An 18,029-nucleotide genomic window follows, 5' to 3' on the forward strand; every position below is an offset into this window, starting at 1 on the left:
ATGTCTGTCAAAATTCACACCCTTATCCAAAAAAATTATATCATTAAAAAAAATCAAAATACATATAAACCATCACCCGCACAATTGAAGTTCGATACAAGAAATTTTGAAAACTAGGTCAGTTTCTTTCGAGTTTTCTCGTCATTTCAATTCCACCTGAATTGGCTTATACTGAGGAATGTATTGGCAAGAATCCCATGTTATACCCTATTACTTCAAGTTTTAGAGTCTCTTTCAATAAATAAACCTTTCCCAAATAAGGGAAAAAAAGTGTCAAATGACCCTTTAATGTTTATACAATTTGTCGAAACCAAATAAAATGAAGACAAATGAATCAATGTAATAATCTTCTTTTATAATCAATTAACTATTTATTATTATATATATACACTTAGTCAAAAGAATTTCAGAAAACAAACTAGTGAGCTAACTCCTCACTATATACACTTATCAAACTCCCTAAATTATAAGGGCCATATATTTTACCCTATGATCAATGCCTATATTTATATACTTTACACCAAATTTACAAAAGACAATGGTTATTCTTTCGAGTTCATACGAGAATATGAGATTTTGCAGCACCGCGTGAACATCTCTTACGGTTAGATTTGCTAAAAGAACAGAGACAGCTCTCGAGAAGTTCAGAATCTTCTTCCCAAAACAATAAAGAAGCCAACTCTGGATTTTTCAACAGCATTTTCGACGTTAGAAATCCTGCTATTGTCCATGTTTGGTTGAGTCGCGATTGTTTCCCTACAAAATTTCCATTCCTGGTATCGTAATATTCAGGCCATCTATCCATTTGAAGCCTCTTTTCACATAAATTAATTGCTTTCCATGCTACCTCTGATTTCCCCATCTTAATGCATGCTAGTGTTAACTGAAAATTAATTCACATAATAACATTTTTCAATTATCATCATATTATCATGAAAAATGCAAAAAAACAAAAACAAATATATCATCTCAATCAATGGATCAACTATCACTTTCTAAGAGTGTGTTATATAAAGTTTAAGTACTTGGTATTGGTATAATGGTATGTAAATGTCGGGAAAGTACTTAAAATACTATTTTACCCTTGTAACGACATAAGTTGATTATTTTCAGGGTTCAAGTTGACTTTTGAAGTTAAGGCATTCATATTTTACCCAATTGAGCCATATTTTTCAGTTAAATCTAAGTTATTAAAGTGGAATGAAGTGATAAGATGGTACCTGCCACAAAAGGGTTGGCCAAGATCCACCATTATGGTATGACCAAGGGCTGCAAAAAAACCAAAAATAAGAATTAGGAATTCCTATTGAAACCTTGATTAAACCACATAGAAAGCGTGTATTAAATCTAACTCACGTATTCTTTGGATCGCTACCAGTTGTTATGCGCCACTCTTCATATTCCAAAGCAGGGTAACATATTTTGATAGGAACACGCCCAACAAGATCATCCCATTTCTCATCAATAAGATTCAGAATCGCCTCGTTTTGTCGTGGAGTGCCTAGGGAAGAAATAATGGACCAAAGATTTCCTAAAGTAAAGAACCTAAAATCCATGTGAGCTGGCTGTAGGTTACCAATCAAATAACCACCCTTTTCTGGAATCCAATCCATTAACCAATGAGGAATCTGTTCTGGGTAAATATTGAATTTGTTGATTGCATCTACAGAATATTCCTCTGTTTTGTATCTATAGATCTCATTGATCTTTTTCATATCAACCCAATAGTATTCCCTTACATGAAAAGACAATGCACTAAGTCTATCATTCACTGCTCTTACTAAATTCTTTGATCCATCGTCTACAGAAAGCATCTCCCTAGAACATCGAAGAGCAGAATAAAACAAGGCCTAGAAAAAATAACAAAAGAATCAAATATGTTTCAAACAGGGAATTCTATATTCATCAAATCAACTCACTTGTATCTCGAGAGGGTGACCATGTATACCCATTCTTCGGTCTATCATGCATGAGCCATCAGTGACTAACAGAGAAGGAAACATATCAAAACCATCAGACAGACATAAATTCATTACTAGTTTTATGCCCGTCTGAACATCAACTCTTTCTTGTAGAGCATAATCACCAGTTATCTTTACATATGCTCTCAATATGATGATCCACCACAACCCTGTCATGTAATGCAAAACACAAAGAAACAAAAATAATCAACTCGAGCATTATATCTCAAACTAATCTAGACCTTCTTCCATCATCAATATCGAATAATCAATTCTAGCATTATCAATCACTAAGCATCTAAGCCTATTGCTTCTTAGCCAAAATTTGATCAATAACTGCAAGAAGCTATATAATTACATCAAACTTTAACTTATTTTTTTGAAAAATGAGAAAACTTGCCCGAGTCTACAGGTGCAACGCGGCCAATGGCTGATTCACCAAAGTCAGGGTCTAATACTTCTTCAAATTTGTTTTCATCAAGAGGAACAGTCCTAACCTTAAAACTTGCTGGCATCAAACCCTGTCCTGGGCTGTAACAGTCAACCGTTTTCTCCCAACTCTACACATGAATGGAAGAATATCTACTGCAATTCTTATACAAGAACATACAATTAAGCAAATGTGTGATTTTACCTGCAATTGCAATGTATGGAGGAGGAAATTCCTCACAATCTCTGTCTCTCCCTTGAGTAAGAACGCAAGAGCAGACGGAACAAAGTCGCGAATGAAAACCTGATCATAATTAAGCGCATTGCTATCAGATGGATCATTTGCTGCAACTGTTCCAACAGGGCTACCACAATAAGTCACAACAGAATTCTTCAACAAGTTCCACGCCTCCTTCTCAATTATAGATTCTTCCTTTTCTTCCTTCAATGCCGCCATAACTTTGTGACGACGCTCTTCATCGACATTTTCGATTCTTTCCGAAGCTAATGGTTTCTCCAAACTATCATCATTCGTTGTTGAAAAATACCTAATATCAGATTCAACAAGTCCGATTCTACCACCACTACTTGGTTGGCGGCAATTCGAATCAGGACAGCATAATGATTTACAGGTGCGATTAAATAGACATCTAATCCCAAACAACCGAGGAGAATCGAAGTTCTTCAAATTTGATGATGTTGAAGCTTCATTAGATAAAGAAGGATGAAATTTCGGAAATGAAAATCTAGAAAACGGAGAGTTACGTCTATGAATGAAGAATCTATAACTCGGTTTCATGATTATGGAAGAATATGTTGCTGTTCGTAAGAACGGCAACGAGGAATCAGAAAATAATCAAACTAAATATAAAATTACTTGAACTAGAAGATGATTAGAGAAAATCTATGAACATTTTATTCGAAATTGATCTCCACGTACCACAAAACTTGCCGCCGGAGATAATGAATCGTTTCAATTTACCGGTGAAATAGAGAAAGGGAAGGACCGTCTCAGTCGGAGAAAATTGCGCCGGTGACGCCTTCTGGCAACGCTTGGCGGTTGTTTTTCTCCCTTTTGGTTTTACTCAATTATGAATAAATATTTAATATTTAAATTTAACTATTATTATTTTTATTATTCTTTCTTAAATTTGTATAATTTATTGGCTATCTATTTTTTTTTAAAAGGCTCAATTGTTAAATGTATATTAAATGATACAAATATTCATGACTTTCCATTTCATTAAATGTATTCTTTATTTATTAAAACAGGAGTGAAATTATTTATTTATTAACATAAATTTTTTGGATTTAAATTATTATTATTATCATCTTTTATATATTTATTAAAAAAAAATTATTAATGTAAAAAAGTCAGCATAAACCTATATTCATGACTTTCCAAGTCATTAAATGTTTTAAATAAAAATAAAAATCATAATTTTTCTTCTCTTAAAAAAACATTTTGAGTGTTAAAACTTTAGTTACCATAATTATTTATTTAATTATATTTTCAAATTTCAAATATCCCTATTTAGAATATAAATCTCGTTTAACTCTCTTCTTCATATCAATTCAAGTATTCTCTTATTCTCCTCGATCATCTCCTCCATATCACAGAGAATTGTTTGAAGTGGACGAAGAAGTGGATAAAATGCATTATGGTAAGAATAATGACAGAAAAGATGACCAAGAATCGAAGATTAAACTGTAAACAGGATTAGAGTTCGATTCACAAGAATCTGCATATGATTTTTATGTTACATTCGCAGAACAAACAGAATTCCAAGTTGTTCATCGTAGAATTTATCGTTCAACAATAGACAGTTCAATTACTTCTCGAAGATAAGGTTGTAAGGAATATGATTGTGGAGCGTTCATAAGAGTTAAGTTAATGGAATCTGGAAAATGGGCTATCGCTAATTTCAACATTGAACACAATAATCCTATCAAATCAAATGATCGTGAAACGCAAGAACGATCGGCAAAGTATCAAAAACTTTTGGCACCCGTCGCTTCATTTGTATTTTCAATTTCGTCAAGCAGAGAATACGGGTTTCTTTAATGCGTTTGAAATCGATGAATTAGGAAGATGCGGCAGCGTTTTCTGGGCATATGGACGATCTAGATTCTCTCGAGAACACAATTAGGAAATGCGATCATTTTCGATACATCCTATCGTAGTATGAAAAATAACAATTTGACACGATTTGCTTCGTTTATTGGCGTTAACCACCATAAGAAACTAGTTCTCCTTGGATGTGCTTTGATTTTGGACGATAAATCTGAGAAATATTTTACGTGGGTTTTTTTTTGCATGGATTAGGGCAATGCCGATTCGTGTCCATATTCTATTATAACTCAACAAGACAAGGTCATTTAAAATTCTATCACTAAGGATTTTCCAGACACATCAGCGATTCTCTACATGGCAAATCAAGGAAAATGAACAACTTTTGTTTCAATCTATGGACGACAAGTTCAAAGGCGAAATCTTGTCTTGTGTTTCTCGGATTAAAAAACCGAGCGAATTCGATTCTGAGTGGAACCTACTTTTGAAAAAGTACAATTTGAAGGAGAATCTTTGATTGAATGGAATGTATCGAATGTGTAAAAGCTGGGTTCCATTGTACATAATGAGTACATTTTTCGTGGGCATTTTGATGGACGACGACGAAAACACGTCATTCTTCGGTAATACTATGTTCATAAATGAGCAATCACCCGCGAGCGAATTCCTAGCGCGTTACAAAAAGGTTGTCAAGCAACGTCGAGAGGAGGAAAATGAGGATGATTTAAACTTGTTCAATTCTCAAATTGAGTTATTTACAATCCACCCTATCAAGGAACAATGAAGACAACTTTACACAAATACGATATTCAAAGACTTTCAAAAGGAGATATCAGAATGCCCGGAGTACAAATGGATAAAACTAAGCCTAAAATGCGAAAACAATCTTGATCCATATTTGGTATATAAGTCATTTGAGAATGAAATATCGAGAGGTATGAGGTCACATTTGATGATTTGAACCACCACGTTAGTTGCACATGTAAAATGTTTCAATTTAAAGGTGTGTTATGAACACACGCTTTAAAGATATTTTAGATTTTGAATATTAAGGAAATTCCCTTTCGAAATATACTTCATCGGTGACGAAGAATGCCAAAACTGGTTTTATAAGAGATGTTGATCCGGTTCGAGGAAGGTCTCGAGATTTCAAGGACTTGATGTTGTGGGCTTTAAGAGAAGAAGACCGTGAATACTTTGAGTTAGGGACGTCGTCTCTTGAACAATACAAGCTTGCTTTCGAAATCTTGGAGGAAGGTAAAAAATGACTTTTCAATCCATCCGAATAGTTAGTGCTTATGATTTTTTTAAAGTCTAAAAATAGATTTACAATACTATCAATTGTAGTATATTTCATTGTGTTCGTCTTCCTTTATTATATAATTTGAAATCTGATTGAAAATAGTTGTCGTTCAGTCAATTTTCAAATACAGATGATCACACAGTTAAGGCAACTTTTAAAAAGAAGAAAACGAATAGTCTTAAGTTATATTTAAAAATGGTCCATCATTCTAACAAGTTAAACAAACGTACAATTTTTAGTTTGTCATTTACACAAATAAAATATAAAATATGATCATGAGTGTAACATAAAAAAATTATTAATTAAAAAATTAAAAATTATAAGGTAAAATATAATTGTTAATTATTATGAATAAATTTAATTTACAAAATGTGACTAAGATGTCTTACTTGGGTTTTTGGTACATGAATTAGAATTATGGGAAACTATGATTTCCTGAAGAATCATCGTTTCTCTTCATTGCAAATCAAGATAAAAGAACAACGCTTGTTTCTCTCTATGGACGACGATGACAGCGAGTTCAAACACGAATAAACAGTTCAAACACGAATAAATATCTCGAGTTTCTCAATTTAGAAACAAAGCGATTTCAAGTGAGAGTGGAACTACTTATGTAAAAAAAAATATAAAATAAAAAGTGTTTAGCAGAGTGATAAAGATAAAAAATTATATATTTAGTGAAATAGGCTATAACAATTCTCGGAGTCCGCACTTATACACACTTAGGGTATTTGTAGCAGAATCTTTAAAATGTGTTCTATCTCTATTATGAAGATAAATAATACAAAAGTTGTAAAAAAAATGCTTTATCAAATTCCATATCCTTATAATTTTTTAGGGATGATAAACAGTGAATCTTTATATTTAAGGATTACTGTAGCATCCCTAAATAATAAAATAATATATTTTCTCTTTAATGAATATTTAAATATATATGAGTAAGTAATTAAGTGGTTGAGGTGGTTGAAAAGTTGGTCGTTTTAATGATTATTTAAATGATATACGGATAAGGATAAAGAATCTGATGTAGAATAATTTATATTTTGATTCTCTAAAATAGGGATATTATTATTTTATATTATTTTTAGGTAGGGCTGAAAATGAGACGAGCTGCTCGTGAGTTGCTTGCGAGTAGCTCGGTCAAAGCTCGACTCGAGCTCGGTCAAACTCGAGCTTGAGCATGCTCGAGCTCAACTCGTTATATAATCGAGCCGAGTTCGAGTAGTTATATACTCGGCTCGAGTACTCGACGAGCTACTCGAATATATATAATTTATATTAATATATTTTATATTTAATTTATATTTTATATTTTATATTTTATATATATTTTTTAATTTATATTTTAAGTTGAATGTTTTAATGTGTAATGTTGTGTGTTCTATTTGATTTTGATGGAATGTTTATGTTTTATGTGAAATGAATAATTCTATATGTTTATTCATTTTGTTGTGATCTTTTGATATATTGAAAGTGTGAAACTATTTAGTTGATATGTTTTAATTTTGTATGTTTCGAGTCGAGTTCGAGCTCGAGCTATAAATCGAACTAATCGAGTCGAGCTCGAGCCGAGCTCTTGAGCTCGGTAAAATTCAAGCTAATCGAGTCGAGTTCGAGTCGAGCTCGAGTACTTGTTTTGAGTTCGAGTTCGAGCTCGAGCTTTAATTTTGATACTCGATCGAGCTCGAGCTCGAGTTCGAGCCGTTGAAATTTTTTCGAGCTCGAGCTCGACTCGACTCGTTTTCAGCCCTATTTTTAGGGATACAAAATAAGGAAGCTGGTACAAATGCCCTTACACTAAGATTTATTTTTTTTATAACTAATTTTCCTTTCTTAATTAATTTTTTTTATATATATATATATATATATATATATATACTTTTAAATTATTCATTTTATATAAATATTTTTTTCTCACTAATCATATTAAATATTTTTTTTCTCATAATTATTTATATATATATATATATATATATATATATATAATATTACATAATTTCTCCACAATCATTCATCCTCACACACAAGACACATAAGTGTAGATCTACTACGTATTAGGTAACTTATATTTAACCAGGGTAACCACTTCCTAAAATGTGATAAATCTCTAACTGTAACAACCTTAGAATCTTTTCATAGTCCCATGTCAAATTGTAGATCCGGTTTAGTACCTTACACCCCTCACATCTTCAACATCACTCGGATCATCTAAAAGTCTCGATTATCTCGTCTAAGAGTGTGTGGAAATCAATTATAAGTGAGTTTTCATGTTTCTTAGAATTTGTCGGATAAGGTGAATAAACAATAGTATTACCTTAATTATATTTTTTTATTCATTCATAAAAAATAAAATTAGATATTATATATATATATATATAGTGTTTTTAAGACATGGTTATTAGTTTCACATAAAAATTTCACGAATATTCGATGGCTATAAAAGAATAAAAATTGAAATATGTTGTTTATTGAAAGATCTTGATGAATATTTGAGAAAGCTGGTGTCTAGATTAGTTAATTTGTTATTGGTTAAATGCGAGAGTTTGCAACTTCAGTACGTCTATGCGACGAATTCAATTTTCTCCATAAACTGTTTGTAGAGTTAGAATATTTTATGTTTACTAGATTTCAAATTCTAATTTCGCAATCAGATATATATGATTTAAACCAGAGTGGTGACAAAGCAGATAATTATTTGTTTGCAGAGAATATGGAGTGAAATTTGTAATTGAACTAATAAGTCTTTATTTCTTACCAGTTGAAAAAATAATGATAATTATTTGTGTAGACATCCACATTTTACACCTTATTTATAATTAAAAATTAAATTCATTTTTATAAAATAAATTAGATAAATAAATCACAAAATTAAAATCAAAATCAAAATTAGAATATTTCTTGATTTGATTTGTTGTGTTTATTTTTGTAGGTGGGAAAAGTATTTGTGCAAATCAAACAGAGTCCAAGCAGACAAATCACAAATACTTAGGGGATGCTTGGTACGTGGTTTTTGTACTCAGGAATGGAAAAGTAATTGAAGTGTTTGGTTGATGGGTTTCATTCCAGAACTTTGATTTGATTCCCGGATACTCAGGAATCATCCATTCCTCTCTAAATTGGGAGGAATGAATCTCATTCCTTTGTAATGTATTTTCTCTCCCATGATGTCCACTATCCCACGTTCTCTCTCATAATTATAATTATAATATTATATATATTTTTTCTTTTATAATTATATTAGACGTTCTTTTATAATTAAAATAATAATTTATTTTAATTTATTTATTGAAATAAATTATTTCAATTATTTAAATAATATTGAGAAATTATTTTAAATAATATAAAATTAATAAAATAAAATAAATATTTTAAAATAATTATAATAACTAATAATAAAAAAAATATTTTTATATAATATTTATATATTATATATTAATAATAAAATTATAATAAATTAATTAAAATATAAAAACTTAAAAATAAAATAACAATTTTATTAAAATAAATATTGAAAAAATATTAGAAAAGTTAGATATAAAATATTTTAATAAAAAATTTTATTAAAAATATTATGCAATGTTATAGTATATATTATTAAGTGAAATATTATATTTCATTTAATTAATTATTAATATATAATATTTTAAAAAAATTATATTTATTAATAGATAATTTTTATTTATAAATAAAAAAATTAAATCATTCAATTACTTTTTATATGTATTTAAATATATATATATATATAATTAATATAATAAAATATTAGATATTTATATTTTATTAAATTAGAACACACTTCAATATTTTATATATTTTAAACAATTATAATATAAAAATAATAATATTTTGTATTTTTAATTAAATAAAATAAAATATAAAATAAAAAGATTAATCTAATTCAATTACAAATTAATATTAATAATTTATCTCTAATAAATCTAAACATTATCAATGGAATAGAAATATCGGGATGGAAATATCCAAATGATTAATACTCATAACCAAACACTACACTTCTATCAATCATACCCATTCCCATTCCACACATCTATCAATCCCATTCCTATTCCGATTCCCTTATTTGAACCAAGGGCCCCCTTACTCTTTTCCTCTTCTTCATCAACGGTCTGCTCTCTCTCTCTAACAAGAAGAAAAGAACAAAACTGCTGATTTCCCGAATCAATATCCTTTGGACGCGAGGATCACGAGGCCACAGCCAGCAGAGAGAGGACAAATGGAAGAGGGGTGCTGTTTATAAACAACCCCAATATGCACCAGAAAAGGGGGAGGAAATCGCTGGTTCTTGGTGTAGTAGTTCAATGCTCGAGATCAAAGGGAGATGGGCGATTCACGAAGAACAAAGGGAGAAGGTGGGAAGGCAGATCGAGATCAATGCTCGACTTTCAGAAAGGGTCCTCGTAAGTATTTAGCTTCACCCTCTCTCATCTTCTTATCCTTCGTTATAAACGGAACTTAGTTTTGATCGATTTGAGGCAAAATATTTATCATAATAATCTCTACCTCGCATCTTCTTGAAGAATTACTGTGTAATCTGAAAAATACACAAAAAATGCCTTTACATTGATTCCAAATTCCTTGAACTTCTCTTTGTTAGGGTTAAGAAAAAAATGTTTCTGGTCTTAGCACTATAGCATGATCCGTAGCTCTTTAAATATAGATACATACTTCTCAATTAAGTCTGTAATATTTTTGTCCACCTTTAACTTCTCTTTAAATTTGTTATCTTTTGTGTTATTTACTTCCATAGTTCCATATGATACATCTGCCCCACAAAACAACTTAAGCCTTTTTTAATGTTTTTCTTCACTGCTTTGGCACCCATCAATTTGAAAGAACCCTTTTCTTTAATTCCATACAATCTAATTTTTAATCCATTGAGTCTTGCCTTCATGTATCTTTCTGGGTAGTTCAAGCTTACATGACCAAACTTTGTCATCCAATCGACCCCCCAATATCATGTCACAACCTCCCAATTTGATTGTACGCATTGAGTGAACCGTAGCATTCGCCATGTGAGATTTAGTATGTTATGTCGACGGTATAATATACCCCCGTCTGCAATTGTGACTGATAATGGAAATTTTTCTTGCAGATCACATCCCAACTGTTGAGCAGTTCCTTCATCGATGAAAGAATTAGTACTCCCGCTGTTTATCAGAATGGTAATCTTCCTTTTCTTTAAATTGTCCTAAAATCTTGAGAGTAGAATTGTTGGCTGTGCAATTAAGGATTTGTACTGACAGTTCACCTCCATCCGTAATAACTTCTTCTTCAGTTTCTTCCTCCAATTTCTAGTTCACCGTCTAGACCTTCAATGCTGAATAATTGTCGATTTGTGCATTGGTGTCCTCGGGTATACTTCTCGTCACATTTGAAACAAATTCCTAGTTTTTTCTTTTCTCTAATTAAGGCCCAATTGACATCCCGGGTAGTAGGTTCTGTCTTGGAAGTTATCCATTTGTCTTTATTCCCTCCATTAGTATAGTCATGCCATGCTGTCTTTGGGTGGTTTGATCGAATAGTTTCTCTCGTTGTTCGTCCAGTATTTTTGCTTCTTGGATAATAGAGATAGAAATTCATCTTTTTTCTTTGCCAGTCTTATGCCTTTGCCTCATCATCATCACTGTTTCTTTTAACTCCTCACGTAGACCTCCCAAGAAACTTTGTACATAATAACTGTCGGTTTTGTGTAAAGTATATGAATATAGGAATTGATCATAGGTAAATATGTAGGAATTGATCATAGGTAAATATATGGCCTTTAAAATTTAGGGAGTTTTAAGTGAGCCTTTGTCTACTATGGTGATGAAGGAGTATGGAAAAGTAGAGTCTTGGTCTAATTTGTTTTCAATACAGTGTTCTAGTCAACTAGAGGTTTTCCCGTATCTTGTTCCCTTGTGTATTTCTTTTAGGAAAAATGAAGTTATTTTGCTGTTAGGAGCGCGTTTAGTGCTGTATAATATGGACAACCATACGGTTAGGCCTACCAACATTCAAGACTGCCTTCAAAAATACCACCGTAAAGCATACACTTATATTGAAAGTCTAGTCTCACCTAATCCCGAATGATACAACATAGAGAGGCGATTGATGGTGAAATGGTAAAAGTATTTTATTTTGATCATTTACTATCAAAATGATTTGGACTTGTATGATTTGCATAAGCATGATATGTGAGATTAAATGCTTATGCAGAACTTACTAGATTTCATATTAAAGATTCAAGAAATGACGGTTCATATTTGTCGAAGATTCGTTTGTTACAAGGAAGCTTTTGAAGTGTTCTTAATGGTTACGGATTCTGGAAAATTGGTTATATCTAGTTTCTTTCAGAAACACAATCACCTCTCAAAAAAATAAATGTCGAATTAGAAACTCATTACCTTCATCAATGTATCGGAAACCATTGGTGCCAGATGCTTCATTCCTATTTTCAGTCTCGTCAAGCCGGTGATATGGTTCTTATTACGTGTTTCAAGTCGATCAATTAGGCAGAATCAAAATTGACTTTTGGACAGATTGAAGATATAAGTTTTTGCACACCTAGTTTGACCATTCTATTGTTTTTAATACATTCTATCGTAGTATGAGAAACAGAGATTTGATGCGGTTTGTTTCCTTTGTCGGCGTTAACCACTATAAGAAATCTGTTCTCGAATGTGCTTTGATAACTAATGGCTGTGAGTAATGTTTTACTTAGTTTTGTTTGTTAATGGAGCAGGGGCAATGAGCGGTCAATGTCCAATATGGATTATAATTGATCAAGATGAGGTTATTTAACGTTCCATAGCTAGGATTTTCGTCATCGTTTCACTACATGGAAAATCAAAGTAGAAGAACGATTGTTTCTCTCCATGTATGACGTTTGAACAACTTGCGTTTCTCGGATTTAGAAACAGAGTGATTTCAATTTAGAGTAGAAGCAACTTTTGAACCAACACCATTTAAACGAGAATCCTTGGTTGAATGAAATGTATGAAACGCATCAAAATTGGGCTTTGTTATACATCCACATGCCACATTTTGTTGGAATTCCAATTAACAGCGACAAAAATATTGCATCTTTATTCGGGGATATTATTTTCATAAACCGACAATCTCCCCCAACGAGTTTTTTACGCGTTACGCAAATGTTGTCATTTAACGAGAGGAGGAAAAAAAAGATGATTTCAACTCGTTAAATTTTCAAATTTCGTTCTTCAAAACACTTTACATCCCAACGAGGATATTGTGTTTGTGTAATTCTACTCGGAACATTTAGAGATCACTTTTTTAAAGTTTAGGAATATCGTGTTTGTGTAAATTTGTCTACATTGATTCGTTAGGGTGAAGTAACCGAATTTGAGAATATAACGAGTCAAATCAACTTGTTTTTCCTTTATCTTTACGTTGCTTGACAACCTTTGTGTAACGTCTTAAGAACTCGTCCAGGGCAATTGTTTGCTTATGAAAATAGTATCGCCAAAGAACGATATGGACGTCCGTCGTCTGTTGGAATTCCTGAGAAACGCATATTTAGGATGTACGGCATAGCCCAATTTTGATGTGTTTGATACATTTTATTCAAGCAAAAATTGTTATTCAAATTGTATTTGTCCATAATCAGGTTCCACTCTGACTCAAAATCGTTCTTTTTTTGAATCCGAGAAACACAAGATGTGTATTTGTGTTTAAAATCACCGCCGTCCATGGAGAGAAACAAGCGTTGTTCTTCAACCTTGATTTGCCAAGGAGAAAAATGATGATGCGTAAAGGGAAAACCCTATTTATGGAACGTGAATAGCCTTGTCTTGATCGACTATAATCCAAATGGAGATTGACCCTCATTGCCCTAATTCATGTACGAAAAACTCAGGTAAAACAATCCTCGCAGCCATCATCGAAAATTAAAACACATCCGATAAGAACATGTTTCTTATGATGGTTAACGCCTACAAAAGAAACAAACTGCGTCAAATCTCTGTTTCTCACATATAATACGGTAAGATTTATCAAAAACAATCGAATGACTAAACTCGGTGTGCAAAAATTTAGATCTTCCATTTGACGCTTTCGGTTCTACCTGAGTGATCAACTTGAAATGCGTAAAAGAAACCTTCATCCTCGGTTTGACGAAGCTAAAAATAAGAATGAAGAACTGGGTATCAATGGTTTCCGATACATTAACCAAGGTCATGAATTTTTAATTCGACATTTGTTTTTCGAGAGAATGATTGTGTTCTTGAAGGAAACTAGATGTAGCCCATTTTTCAGAATTCTTGAATTCAAACATTAAGAACAATTTACAAACTTTCTTGAAAAAAACGAATCTTTGACAAATAATTGAACCGTCATTTGAATCTTTAATATTAATTATGTTCTGCGTGAGCATTATAAAATCATGTGCAGTTTCTTGTGATCTTACAATAATGCAATCCATCCATTTAAAACCAATTCTCTCTAAAGAATTTGATCAAGAATTGCAAAAACAAGAGATCTGAGAATAGACAATGTATACATTAAAGGTTGCTTTCAAGAAGTAGAATATTTATGATTTGAATTTAATATTAGTTTTGCATAATATGGACAACCATACAATTAGGCCTACCAACGTCCAAGATTACCTTCAAGAATACCACCTTAAAGCATACACTGAGGTCTTATTCTGAATGATATAACATAGAGAGACGAATTGATGGTGAAATGGTAAAAGTATTTTATTTTGATCATTTACTGTCAAAATGATTTGTACTTATATGATTTCAAGCATTAATGTCAGTTTAAATGACTATTTTTTGCTTCCAAGTTTAAATGACTACATCTTCTTATAAAAAATAAGAATAACATGCTTTCAAGGTTTTCATAGACTCTATGCATAAAACTTGATCCTGATTTATTTTCCTTTCTAAATATCCCTTTGTCTTGCATTTGATCTTGGTGCTCGGAGTGTTAATTTGAAAAATATGATTATAGTTTATGTAGGGAATTCCTTGGATGAAAATATTTTATGAAAAGAAACTTAATCATGTGTATCTTAGAAACGGCATCATAAAACAACCATAAATCATTTCTATCTTTGTGATGAAAATGAGAGAAATCTCATAGTTGACATTAGTTGATTCTTCTGTCATAGATTCATAAAAATTCAAATGTACTATTCTTTGGGCTTTAACTTTTCAAATATTTTTCTTCTAAATAGTAATCATAGAAACTACAAACATGATTACATGAACTTTCCATTTTTACAAATAGGAGAACTTGCTAGCTTCTTGGTTGTTTTTGTTATGCATTTTCAGCTATTTGAAAATAATTTACTTATTTGCATGCTGCAGCATTACTGATGATGATTAACCTCACATCAAAATTCAAATAATAGTGTTTTCAAATTGGCTCTCATGACATTATGCCTAACTTCTTCACAATGGTTCATTAAATCTCATATCCACATTTACAAGGACTTTGGGCTCAGATTAAACATATGAGAATTTACTTGAAAAAAATTGAGGTCATTTTATCTATTTTAACAGCCTAGCTAGTTCACAATGGTTCATCAAAGCTAATTGTTTGTTTTTGTACTATTCTTTGTCTTGAAGTTTGATTTGTTTGTTGGACAGGAAATCTATCTTGATTCATTGATAGTTTTTGCTACCATTAAGCTACTTAAAGTTAGCATGTTTTATTATTAGTAATGTTTTTCGTTTACACTGAGTTATTTTTCTTCTTTTGATTACGCAGAAGTTAGAATGTTGCGAGATTGCGACTAGTATAGTCCTAGTTTGTGAAGATGAACCATTATTGCAAGGGTAAAAGATGAAATGTAGTAACTCTAATCCTTGTTTCAGTTCAAGCTTTCAATGATGAATATGGAGGTGATGATAAAGAATTTCAAGAACAATCGAGAGAATATTTTAATTGATATGAAGATGAAAAAGAAGAGAGTTAAACCCTTTTTTTGTTTTTTTTAGCATTTTAAAAATACAAAACTAAAAATACTTAATGTTTAAATTATTAAAAATGATTTAGCCTGCTCTCAATTAATATTTTACTTTTATTTTAAATAAAAAATTAATATAATATAATATAATATAATATAAACAAAAATAAAAATTATTTAAATTTAATAACAAAATAAAAGTATAAGTTTTATAAGTGTCACAAAACAAATTTAAAATAATAATAATAATAATTCAATTAAAAAATAGATGATGGAGACTTAACTTTATAAGAGAGTGATAAAGATGAAATTTGAGGGGAGGGAATGATGTGTCACATGACTTATATGGTTATAGTTAGAAAAATGATAAGAAGAGAGAGAAAAATTTTATTATTTTTTTGGCTAATCAAATTGTGCCACGTCATTTATTCTCCCAATCTTTCTCACTTTTGATAGGTTATTATTAATTATTATGTATGTTTAACTTTAAATTTTTCAATTTTCACATATATTTTTTTTTTAAAATTTAAATAATTGGTAGGTTTGAAACTTTTTAAATTAATATTTTGTTCCATCCCAACTTATGTCAATGTAAAAAATTGAAATACTCAATAAAATAATAATTTTTCCAAAGATTCTTTTATGATTTTCGGAATTAAGAAAATTAATAATAGATAGAAACATATATAATACATTCTATGATTAATTAAATAGATGTCAGCTTATGTAATAGTATCCATGTTGGCTGTAATTATTAATTAATCGAATAAATTAATAAATTTTTTCAAATATTATTAATTTAAATAGTTTTTACTTTATATTTAAAATATATATATATTATTTATTACATGAACTAATTATCATGCATACTTCATTATTGGTCAACATATATTTAATTTTTTATTTCGATTCAGTTATATTATATGTATGGTTTAAATATTATTTTTTCAATATTTATTTAAAAAAATATAATTTAAGTTTACTTCAATGGGTTCACTTACCCATTTTATTGAATTTTTCTAAAATAAACTTCATATATATCATCACAATACAAACTATGCATAATAAATAAATCAATTGACCAAAATGTACTACATTTACTGTTGAACAAAATGAAACACAACTACTTGATTTTAAATATTATTCAAATTTTATAATATAATATAATATAGTTAATGAAGTGTGTGGTAAAGTTATTTAATTGGTGAAGGAGAGAGAGGTGCATTTAATATGTGTAGGAGAGTAAATTAGTGCATGTAATCCGTGTGTGAGTGGAGATTGGTGCTTTCACTAAGCATAAAAGATCTACAAATTTCTCTATTCATCCTCTCTTTGCCCTTAATGAAAATCATATGATCAAGCCGAATTCTCAAAGGTGAACGACGTCGTGTTGGTGAGAATGTAGATAAGAAGACGATAGAAAAGGAACATTGAGTTCGATGAGAATAATCTAATAGACGAAAAACAGTCTTTAATGTTCCTCCTCTTTTTTTGTCTTCTTATCTATATTCTCAACAACACGACCTCATTACATTAGCATTTATATTAAACATTATAGTTCTCCATAGTGACTGAACTCTTAATGGTTTCTCCACAATCATTCATCGTCACACACAAGAATAAATCTACGTATTAGGTAACCTGGATTTAGCCAGAGTGACCCACTTCCTAAATTGTGATAAACCTCTAACTGTAACAACCCTATAATCTCTTCCTCGTCCTCGTAGGATTGTAGATCCGGTTTAGTACCTGCACCCCTCTTTGTCTTCAACATCACTCAAATCATCTAATTAAAACTCTTGATTCTCTCGTCTAAGTGTTTGTGGAAATCAATTCTAAGTGAGTTTTCATGTTTCTTAGAATTTGTTAGTTTCACGAAAAACATCATATGGATTTTTGATGGCTATAAAAGAATAAAGATTGAAGTATGTTGTTTATTGGAAGATCTTGATGAATATTCGGGAAAACTGATGTCTGAACTAGTTAATTTTTTATTGGTTAAATGCGAGGTTTGCAATTCAATACGTCAATGCGACGAATTCAATTTTCTCCACGAACTGTTTTTTTTATCGGAATCTGATATAGAGTTAGAATATTTTAGGCTCGATAAATTTCAAATTCTAACTCCGGCACTCTGATATATGATTTCAACCAGAGAGGTGACAAAATGAATAATCATATGTATATATATATATATGTATATATATATATATATATATATATATATATATTTGTGTTTTAAAAATAAAGACTTATTATTATAATAATAATAATTTTCAAGGAATAAAATGAGTTATTTAGATGGTTAGAAGGGTAGGTTGATCCTTTTAG

General features: G+C 30.7%; 2 protein-coding genes across 2 annotated transcripts; one reads left to right on the forward strand and one right to left on the reverse strand.

The window, feature by feature from the left end:
* Positions 1 to 334: 334 nt before the first annotated feature.
* LOC124935728 (alkaline/neutral invertase A, mitochondrial-like) lies at positions 335 to 3,380 on the reverse strand. The gene is made up of 6 exons (XM_047476147.1): positions 2,596 to 3,380; positions 2,362 to 2,521; positions 1,920 to 2,131; positions 1,357 to 1,850; positions 1,221 to 1,269; positions 335 to 883 (listed from the first exon to the last, which is right to left on the reverse strand). The coding sequence occupies exons 1-6, from the start codon at positions 3,187 to 3,189 to the stop codon at positions 557 to 559; spliced, it is 1,836 nt and encodes a 611-aa protein (XP_047332103.1). The 5' UTR covers positions 3,190 to 3,380; the 3' UTR covers positions 335 to 556.
* Positions 3,381 to 5,621: 2,241 nt separating this feature from the next.
* On the forward strand, positions 5,622 to 11,380 carry LOC124935530. Its single transcript, XM_047475960.1, has 4 exons — positions 5,622 to 5,718; positions 8,694 to 8,794; positions 9,856 to 10,182; positions 10,878 to 11,380. Exons 1-4 carry the CDS (start codon positions 5,622 to 5,624, stop codon positions 10,965 to 10,967), a joined length of 615 nt encoding a protein of 204 aa, XP_047331916.1. The 3' UTR covers positions 10,968 to 11,380.
* The last annotated feature ends 6,649 nt before the right edge of the window (positions 11,381 to 18,029 follow it).

This window comes from Impatiens glandulifera, chromosome 4, assembly GCF_907164915.1.
Source record: "Impatiens glandulifera chromosome 4, dImpGla2.1, whole genome shotgun sequence".
NCBI classification, from domain to species: domain Eukaryota; kingdom Viridiplantae; phylum Streptophyta; class Magnoliopsida; order Ericales; family Balsaminaceae; genus Impatiens; species Impatiens glandulifera.

What these genes read in the sequence shown, in the direction of transcription:
- LOC124935728 (XM_047476147.1), bottom strand. Translation starts at nt 3,189, where the DNA reads ATGAAACCGAGTTATAGATTCTTCATTCATAGACGTAACTCTCCGTTT. An exon ending in GTCACCCTCTCGAGATACAA is followed by an intron (nt 1,851 to 1,919) that starts GTGAGTTGATTT and finishes TATTTTTTCTAG; the next exon opens with GCCTTGTTTTATTCTGCTCT. An exon ending in GGTAGCGATCCAAAGAATAC is followed by an intron (nt 1,270 to 1,356) that starts GTGAGTTAGATT and finishes GTTTTTTTGCAG; the next exon opens with CCCTTGGTCATACCATAATG.
- LOC124935530 (XM_047475960.1), top strand. Translation starts at nt 5,622, where the DNA reads ATGTTGTGGGCTTTAAGAGAAGAAGACCGTGAATACTTTGAGTTAGGG. An exon ending in TTTCGAAATCTTGGAGGAAG is followed by an intron (nt 5,719 to 8,693) that starts GTAAAAAATGAC and finishes TTATTTTTGTAG; the next exon opens with GTGGGAAAAGTATTTGTGCA. An exon ending in TTGTACTCAGGAATGGAAAA is followed by an intron (nt 8,795 to 9,855) that starts GTAATTGAAGTG and finishes ATTTGAACCAAG; the next exon opens with GGCCCCCTTACTCTTTTCCT.